The sequence below is a fragment of the Merops nubicus genome, unplaced genomic scaffold, assembly GCF_000691845.1.
Source record: "Merops nubicus isolate BGI_N331 unplaced genomic scaffold, ASM69184v1 scaffold5567, whole genome shotgun sequence".
Lineage (NCBI taxonomy): Eukaryota > Metazoa > Chordata > Aves > Coraciiformes > Meropidae > Merops > Merops nubicus.
The window spans coordinates 30,529-40,737 of NW_008620851.1; the positions used below are offsets into that span (position 1 = coordinate 30,529).

The 10,209-nt window shown below is 39.3% G+C and overlaps 1 protein-coding gene across 1 annotated transcript in view; it reads right to left on the reverse strand.

Annotated features, from left to right (window-relative positions):
- Window positions 1-10,013, reverse strand: part of PRKAR2B (protein kinase, cAMP-dependent, regulatory, type II, beta) — a 32,091-nt gene extending 22,078 nt beyond the window's left edge. Inside the window, exons 1-2 of the mRNA XM_008944225.1 lie at window positions 9,929-10,013; window positions 8,141-8,332 (exon numbers count right to left, since the gene is read on the reverse strand). Coding sequence (XP_008942473.1) covers window positions 8,141-8,332; window positions 9,929-10,013 — 277 coding nt within the window. The remainder of the gene's footprint in view (window positions 1-8,140; window positions 8,333-9,928) is intronic.
- Between the last annotated feature and the right edge of the window lie 196 nt (window positions 10,014-10,209).

Genomic DNA, 10,209 nt, shown 5'->3' on the forward strand with positions numbered 1-10,209 from the left:
GTTTTTTTTTCTTTTTTTTTTTCTTTGTTTGTTGTTGTTGTTGTTGTTTTGGTTTTGTTTGTTTGTTTGTTTGTTTTGTTTTGTTTTTGTTTTTGTTTTTTTTCACACACTCTGATTTTTCTTCTGCAGATTCTCAATGGTAATTGCCAATGGGGCTGAGAGGGATTTAGTCAGTTCTTCCAGTTTCAAAGTCTCCCGTGTCTCAGGCAGAGCTAACCTGGGAGCACCTAGCACATTAAGTACTCTCTGATCTATCCTTTCTCTATTCTAGGCTGAGTTCTCCATATGCTCTTAATAATACTAGTGAAGACTGATGTGCTTCTGCTAAGTAGTAGAGCAACACCTTCCTGGAACATGCTCTCACCAGAAATATACTTCCAGAATAATTTGTGTTACTCCTCATGTTCCTTCTTGTACACAGTCTTGTTCACTTTTTCTGACCTTGGCTTTGATTATTTTTTTTTCTCTACATCTTTTGCTATTCTTTTGCACTTGTTCTGAATAATCCAAACTAGTTTTACTTTTCTCCATGGTTCCTTCCTGTGCTTGATATAAGTGAGGTGCTTATACTTTAGACAGATTTAGTTTACTATATTTTACTTATTTTTTCTCCTGTGTTGTCTCAATTTGCATTTTTTCTCTTTATACTTTTTCTTTGAGGAACAACCAATTCCTTTAACTTCTTTCCTCCAGACTTCATTCCAAACATATTATGCCCACAGCCCTCTCATATTTGCCTGAAACCTGTTATTCTGGTTCTTTTACTCATGCTCTTTTCTTTCCTGAATTTTGCAAGCTCTGTCATCCCAGGATAATTCTCACTCAAGCTGCCTTTTCTCTTCCTACTCTTGAACAGTTTCTCCTTTAGAGCTGGTATCAAATAGAATAGCCTTGATTGGGTTTCCCACTGTCTCAAAATTTGGTTGTAACTGCTCTGCGAAACATGTTGGGCAGCTGGTATTCTCCTTTATTGGTTTCTAACAGATGACTGATTAATTAAAATCTCCCATCATCACCATCCCCTGCCAATATAAATCTTCACCTACATGATTTGTTTGGTGGTCTATGCAATGCCTGCATAATGATGAAGCCCTTTTTTCAGTATTACTCATAAAACATCTGTATGCCCAACTCCCTCTGCAGCTGGGTCACAGCATAAGTGTATGAACCCAATATAAAACAGCAAGAGCCTCTTCCTCTTCTTCCCTGGCCTTCCACCTTGTCTTTGCTATGCTGGTTCAGTCACACTGCTGCTCATGGATTAACACTTCATGTCATAGAATCATTAAGGTTGGTAAAGACCTCTAAGATCATCCAGTCCAACCATCACCCAACACTACCACGACCATTAAACCATGTCCCCAAGTGCCACATCTACACATTTTTTGAACACTTCCAGGGATGGTGACTCCACCACCTCCCTGGGCAGCCTGTTCCAGTGCCTATCCCCTCTTCCAGTAAAGAAACTCTTCCTAACATCCAATCTAAACCTCCCCTGGCACAACTTGAGGACATTTTCTCTCGTCTTGTCTTGTTTGTTCCCCATATTTCCCATATAATTATACAAACAACTTCTAAAGTAGTGACCTGGTAGACCCATTAACCTCCTCACTACCCCAGCCAATTAAAACAATATCAAAAGCTTATCATTGTACATACATACACTGCAGCATCCCAAAGGGAGTCTTGGTCCTCATCATATCAGGCACCCACCAACGCTAAAATATCAACCTTATAAAACTTGCATCTTCAAAAACTTGAAGAAATTTGATAGAAATCCCTCTGGAACTGACTGAAAGATTCCTGCAAAGTTTACTAGGAGCTATATTTGGTCCAAAATAATTACAAATGGCCACAAAAGGAAGTCTGCAATCTGTTGAACAACAGTAATATTTTACCGCAATATAAACAAAATGTTCCTACCGACTATTTTACGGTACTACAGTTATTTCAGTCTTGTCTGAAATAAACTTTAGAGGATTTTATTTAAACAGCAACAATAATCACATGCCAAGTAGGCTTCATGACCCATCATCCTGTAAGTCACTGCTTTGTTTCAACTGGTATCAGTGGCCTAGTGCATGTGTATGTACATGAGTCAACAAATCTGTATTACAGCACAGTGTGCTGCTGGGTGTATGAACAGTCTGTCTCAACCTGAGGTACAGTTACCTCCTGCCCTTACCTCTGATAAAATCTATACACACACATACACACACAAAAAAAAAAGTTATACAAAACAGGAGTTTAATTGCTTTGATCTTGTTATCTGAGAATTGACAAGTCTCAGAGAGCCTGACTGAACATTTAACAGTCTTCCAGACTACACAAAAGGAACTGAATTTAACCTCATCCATGCCCATCCTGAATCATCTTATCAGTCCCTTTCACATAGCCTGAAGCAAGGATCTGTCCAGAAAGAGTATGTTCCTGAGGTCTTCTGTGTCATTTATTGCCTCTTATCTAACTTCACTCTTCTCTGCTAGAAGCTCATTTCAGTCAGTCTCATAAACTATTATCAGCAGGTGCTTTCATTAGAGATTCTTCTGTATGACCTATTATAGACAAGATATTTAAGAACTGCAGCTTCTCCTGGCTAGTGCCCATGTGCACAAATTTTAAAATTATTTATTCTTATCATCTGAGAAATCTAACTCTTCTGGTTACAGCTCTGGACTTATTTTGCCTTGGTTTATCTTTTTGTCACAATCAAGAATGCATCTTTCATTTGGGTCATAACTTAAGAATCATACCAATGCTGTAGCTCTGTGGTTTTAAATATGGAATTTCCTTACCTTCACTGCTTATTTCAGTAGCCTGTCTTGCAGACTTTAGAGTCTAGTAACATATTAATTTCTAATTGCACAGTATTAGACATCTCATGGAAAAACGATACATTTTACTTCTGTTCTTGAAATATGGTCTCTGACACTACTATGGTCCACTGAAATTCATGATATGAACATTGGGGTTTGGCACCTGAGAATCTGAATGACATGCAACACCTAAAACACCTAGACTCAACTAAGTGAAACTATTTTTATTCAGCTTTTCCAACTGAGGGTTCCATTTCACATTTAATACCCCAAGGTGGACACAAAAAAGCCCTAATACATCAATGGGAAGTATTTGTATAAAAAAATGTTAATTGTCAAAAGGCAACGCACTGTTAAAATATACATGCACTGAAAACTGCACACAACTCTAGATGGATTGCTTTGTCAGCAACAAGAGGTACGCTTTTATGATTTCTAACTCATCACTCCAAATAAAGTCAGTTTTCTTTTTTTCTGCTAGTAAATATGTTTTAGATTCCAAACCAGAAATACAGTCGATGCAGACACAAATGAATTCTAAAATGAAAATTAACATACAGTTAGTAATTGTAAGATCACAAAAAATGTTAATCATGTTCTATCTGTTCCCTTGATGTATCTGGAAATAATCTATCAATAATGAAATTAATGAAAATTCATATATAAAAATAAAATAATCTATTATATTCAAAACACGGCAAGATAAACAGCCAATATGCATGTCAATACCCTTTCCCAAGCATAGAATCCCCTGAGTCCTAAAGCATATTACAAAGAATTCTGCAAGCAAAAGAGATGTAGAAATACTTCTTCAGCCATTCAGGGCAAATCAAGACTACAGTTTTGCTAGCATGACTACCAGGGTGGAGCATGAAAACAGACCATCTCTAGCCCTTGTAGCTACACCAGCATGCCATACATTCCTGCAAACATCCCTAACTATGACAGCTATGCCCATCCCTTCTTACAGCAAAAATGTCACTTCCCTGGTTTAGTCATATGAAAATTGCTAAGGTGACTTGACAGCAGTGTGAGATATTTTCCCATTTTTTTCAGGACATACTTATCTTCATCTACTAAACACAGATTTGAAATACTGTGCACAGAGACCCCTTGCACAGCAGGTGGTAGTTCCAAACTAGACAGCAAATACTGGTCCTCTGAAGTTTCTGACAGAAATCCATTTTTTTAACATCTCACTAGTTCCTACTACTTCAGGAGGAATTAGCAAGAGAGCCTTGCACCCTAAAATCCCAATTTCATAAATAGTTTTTGTTTAAACAAAAGCAACTCTCTGTGACAGTAGCAATTAGAAATAACTAGTCATGGTCTCTGATGCTTGCAGCTATTATGTCCTGTATTATTGTTATGTGGGACCTGGTTTTAACTGGATCACATGGAAGATGAGACTGAAGAGCCATAAATAAACATAAGGACTGAAGAACAACCCAAAGAAAGGTGATCAACTTCCTCCTCTATCTGACCACACAATGAGATGAGAGAAAATTTATCTGATTCTATGCATTATATAATTGGGCAATACCAACTGGCTCTGCTGCTGAGATCCATCATTTATACAAAACCCTGGAATTATTTCAAGGGGTTGAGTTTACTTTAAATATAAGCTAATGTGGAACAAAACATGATCACTGGGGCTGTTGCTTCCTGTGATGTCAAAAAAAGGCATCTGTGAAATGCCTACACCTGATAGGGTCACTAAACTGAAACTTTATCTAGACATAATTAGACAAATTAATACACGGAATGCCCGATACATTGCAATTCCATGTTATTACTATTTTAGACATAGAGCACTTAAATTACAAATGCTATCCAAGTGGCAATAAAAGTGTGTATGCTCAAAAAAAAAGTATGGCAGTCACAGAAACATGAATATTCTTGACATTTCCTCACATGCAACAAATTAAAAATTAAAGAAATCCCCCTCCGATCTACCAGATTTATGGGATAATGACTTTTGAGTGGTGCATTACCTAACACAAATTACTAAGTGCTCATGACACCAACCTAAAAATCCCAAACCGGATAAAATCCAGGCAGCTTGTTTCCTCTTAATTATCACAAAGGTGGACTTCAGTTCATTAGGTGGAGACTGACTGAATCAGAGTCTTGGGAGCACTGCCAAGACAGTTTGTTTCAAGATCAGCTGCTCATGAAGGACAGTTACATCCTCTTGCTTTAGGCATACAGACTGAAATTCTCCAAAGCTTGCCTGACAGTCATGAACACACACCAAATACTGGGTTTGTGCTCAGCTATGCAGCTCAACTGCAAAACCTTTTGCCAGAAGTGGAAGACCTTGTTCAGCTTGCACTACATGCATTCAAAAAATAGACTGACACAATCAACTTTTCTACAGCATTTGCTCTTGTCCATCTGCTACCAACGCTATTTCTAATTAGTCAAGCTTCAAGATATTTCCTCCCGCATTTCTGAATAACATGAAGTGCTCTAATGTAACATGTACCATCCCAGTTGAGGTCCATGCCAACAGTGAGTCACAGAACCTCCCAAAGATTCTCCGTTCAAAAGTCCACATGGGGTTTATTCATATTTCACCAACCCAAACAGGTGTTTCAACAAGACTGTACTGAATGCTGTGAAAGCCCATTTAAAGAAACACAATGACCCACACAAGACGTTTTTGTTTAATTTTATCCCAGTTGAGTATTCATGCGTAGGCACATTTGCACAAGTTCCTTAGCATTATTTGGTACAAAACTGAAAACTGTGACATGTTAGATCACAGTACCCTCCTGTCACAGGGTCAAAGATTCATGTTCTTCCCTGAAATCACAGGCATTTGAATCACTAAATAAACTCCTCCACAGAAATAGTATGTTTGAACTTTGCCACAAGTAGCTGAAAAGGCTTCTCTATTTTTAAATAGGGAATAAGAAAGGGGCTTTAACAGATTTTCCCTGAGGGCCTACATAGTACTTAGTCCTCCTTCGATTCCTATTTCAGTTCTTTTCATAATTGTGTAATTTGTTACAATGGAGCTAAAAAAACAATTCTGGACGATGGTAGGAGACAGTCTTGCTCAGCTTTGTAGGAAGTGCTTAACTTCATCTCTCTGGCTAGGGCAAACCAGCACAAAAGCACATTACAGTGTCCAGAACACTGCAGCTAGTTACTAAACAAAAATCATCACAAAAGGTGCACTTCCAGGAGAAGAGTTTGCAAGTATATACCACGTACTATACTACTTAACTCCTTAAGCTTTCCCAATATGGAGTAGCATAACACACAGCAACACACTGTACTCTGATGCTGACATACATATAAAATTCTGTTCCTTATTGTCCCATTAGAAAATTCATCCCTCACACAGAAAATGAGCAAATATAAATTGCAGCTATTAAGGAAAAATATTCTGAATACAACCTAAACTTTTTTGCCTATTTTTTATTTGCTTTATACAATCAGATTTAACATTATATCAAGCTATTTTTCAAGATTCTAAATACATGTCCCACACTAAACAGTTTTTAAACCTGATTTGCTACAAACATTTCAGAAACTGAAGTTACAACTGTTCATCTCCAGAGCCTATATCCTGAAATGTACATATTTGCATTTCATAGAATAGAATCATAGTAGTACATTTTAAGGAAACTATATACATTGCAGTAGACCACAATAGCAGCTTTTTTTTTTTTTTACCCAAAATGAATTATCTGTCCCATCTGACAGTGTTTGAAATTTGTACTGTACACCATGTCAGACTTCAAATAATAGAGTCCAAAACTATAAAGTAGTAATTGATTTTTACTAAACTATGTAAACTTCAACAGGTAACTACTTAGATGAGTTATAATACATCTGAAGACACATTAAAGTGTTCAATAGCATACTTAGCCACTTTTTGAAAAACTAACTTAGCCAAATTTTTCAGACTTGATGGTAAAATTATATGTATATTAAATACCTTAAAGAGGAAACAGAAATAGACATTCAAATTAATTTATTACCCATTAATCTCTCTTTAACCTCTCCTTTTGTTTGTGCAGTCATGTTTTGCCCTCAATCTTGCAAAATGAAAAGAAGGCATTAGTTTTGGTCATTAAATGAAATATGTGTATTTGAGAATTAATAATTAAAAAGAATTATTTTTAATGATGGGTTAAATATGAAAGATGTTTGCAGAAAGACATCACTCAATTTACAGACCTAGCAGCCTAAAACATGAAACTATTAATACTACAGAGCCAAAAAAAAAAAAAAAAAAAACAGAAAATGAGAGAAAAGTACCAGTAGAGAGAAATGCCAGGAAAGGAAGTACTAAGATTTTGAAGTTCTGAGAAGACATTGAGGGTGAGATGTAACCACCAGTCAGACATAAGACAGGGTGGGTAGAAAGAACTTGGAATTGTTTGAAAAAAAAAAAAAAAATCATAGAAGTAAGTGTATTTAGTTTGCACTGCAACATTTTGGCAGTGGGCGTCTGCAGGGGTGGCTTCTCTAAGAAGCTGCTAGAAGCTTGCCTCATGTCCAATAGAGCCAACACCTGCTGGATCCAAGACGGATCAGCCACTGGCGAGTTGCTATCCCCAAGGGGTTACCATCACATGTTTAAGAAAAGGGGGAAAAAGAGCTGTGGGACAGCAGCCAGAAGAGAGAGAAGAGAATGTGTGAGTGAAAACAACTCTGTAGACACCAAGGTCAGTGAAGGAGGAGGAGGAGGAGAAGAAGGTGATTCAGGTGCATAAGCAGAGCTTCCACTGCAGCCCATGGAGGTTAGCCATAGAGCAGATGTCCACATGCAGCCTGTGGAGGAGTCCATCCCAGAGCAGATGGACGTGTCTGAAGTGACCCCATGGGCAGCCTGTGCTGGAACAAGCACCCATCAAGTCCTGTGGACCTCCTGACAGAGGAGCCCATACTGGAGTAGGTTCGCTGGCAGGACTTGTGACCCTCTGTGGGACCCATGCTGGATCAGTTCATGAAGAACTGCAGCCCAGGGGAAAGTCTGATGTTGGAAAAGTCTCTGGAGAACTCTCACCTGTGGGAGGGACACTGCACTGGAGCAGGGAAAGTGTGAGGATGAAGAAGCAGCAGCAGAGACAACATGCAATGAACTGACTGCAACCCCCATTCCCTATCCCCTTGTGCTGCTGGTGAGGAAGAGGTAGAGAAAATCTGGAGTAAAGCTGAGCCCAGGAAGAGGGTGGGGACAAGGTGTTTTAAGATTTGTTTTAATTTCTCATTACTCCTGAGGAGAAAGACTTGGGGATGCTCGATGACGAAAAGCTCAACATGAGCCAACAATGTGCAAGGGCAGCCCAGAAAGCCAACTGTACCTTGAGCTGCATTAGAAGAAGCATGGCCAGCAGGACAAAGGACATGATTCTGCCCCTCTACTCCACTCTCATAAGACTCTACCTGCAGTACTGTGTCTAGCTCTCGAGTCCTCAACCCAAGAAGGACATGGTCCTGTTGGCGAGGGTCCAGAGGAGAGCCACAAAGATGATCAGAAGGCTGGAACATTTCTCCTACGAGGACAAGCTGAAAGAGTTGGGGTTGTTCAGCCTGGAGAAGACAAGGCTCCAGGAAGACCTTATTGCAACCTTCCAATATCTGAAAGGGGCCTACAAGAAAGTTGGTGAGGAACTTTTTAGGAGGGCTTGTAGTGATAGGACAAGGGGAAATGGGTTTAAACTGGAAGAGGGTAGATTTAGATTAGAAATTAGGAAGAACTTCACTATGAGAGTGGAACAGGTTGCCCAGGGAAGTTGTGGATGGTCCATCACTGGGTGTGGTCAAGACCAGGTTGGATGAGGCTTAAGTGGGAGGTGCTCCTGCCCATGGCAGGAGGTTTGGAACTAGATGCTCTTTAAGGTTCCTTCCAACACAAACCATTCTATGATTCTATGATACTCTATTCTGATTTGTTTGGTAATAAATTCATTTCCCCAGATTGAGTCTGTTTTGCCTCTTGTCGTATTTGCTGAGTGATCTCCCTGTCCTTATCTCAACCCACAAGCCTTTCATTATATTGTCTGTCCTGTCCAGATGAGGAGAGAGGAGTGACAGAGCAGCTTGGTGTGCACCTGATCGTGTCCAGCCAAAGTCAACCCACCACAACAGGGCAAGTAAGAACATAAACGTGGAAGAGGTTGAAGACACTCTTTGCGAAGGCACTCCAGCTAACATACTGGAGTAGGGGAGTGCCTATGCTGTGTAAAGGAGCACTTGGAAAAGCAGGTGTAGAACCCAGAAAGCCTAAGAAACAGATTTCAGGAGGGGAAAATGAACAGCAGAACTCAGGTCTGCCAGCAGGTCACCAAGTAAAACAACCAAGCACCACCATGATTTAACAGGACTGGGGCAAGGAGAAGGGAAAGGAGAGGGACTAGTGTTACTGATCTGCAAAGAGGTACAAAGGCTAATGAAATCAAAAGGAGGTAGTTATTCTTTGAAACCACATATTTATGGCTATTTTGTATGCTCATGTTTTAAAGACAAGACCTTGACAGCTGAAGGAAGGACGTCATAAGTGGAAGAAAATGGTCAGAAGTAAGACATGGAAAATAATCACTGATGACAGGACATGTAAAGACACAAAAGGATTCCAGAAAACTGAAAAAATGTAGGTTAAGAGCAGACAAGAGAAGGTGACATCCAAGTCAAAGACTCATGCAAATAGTGACTCTAAGAAGGTTAAGTACAAAGCCTAAACTATTAGATCTGACAAGCCTGTCCCTTGTCTTGCCCCTGTGTCTTGCCAGCAGAATGAACTGACTTGATCCAGACAAGGTGAAAGATCTGCCATTAGCAGTACAATCAATCATCCAGCAAAACGAGGAAGGTACAGATAATACTATATCTACAGTTCTCCTAGGGACCCTTTGGAATGACATCAAATTAAGTCATAATTATAAGAGTTCCTCAGAAGCATGCATCAGAAACTGTGTTCCTACATATAGGGTAGACTTTGTTTGGGCAGCTACAGGAGTGCAAAATTCCATCTCAACAGGTTTCACAGAAAACACTGCATCCATATGGAATTCAGAATAGCAAACTGAGGATGGGCACCTAAAAAAAAGGCAGTCATCTTTTTAAAGGAATAGTTGCCATAGCAAATTTACCTTTGCTTTTCACAGCTATGGGATCAAGGGAAAGAAGCCTGAATCCATCTTTCCCCGTTTTCCCAATGTGTCTTATATTCTGCATTGCGGAACAGTCTGTAATGAGATGTTCTTCATGCCTCCTGAGTTCAGACTCTTAGGCAAAATGAAATGGAGTAATAAGCTAAAGAAACTTTTCTCCTGGAATTTTAGCATGCTGATTTCAGGTATGTTGTCCTTGGTCAAATGACTAAGTCACGCTCACATAATTCTCTGTATAAGAAATTCACTGAACAGATTCA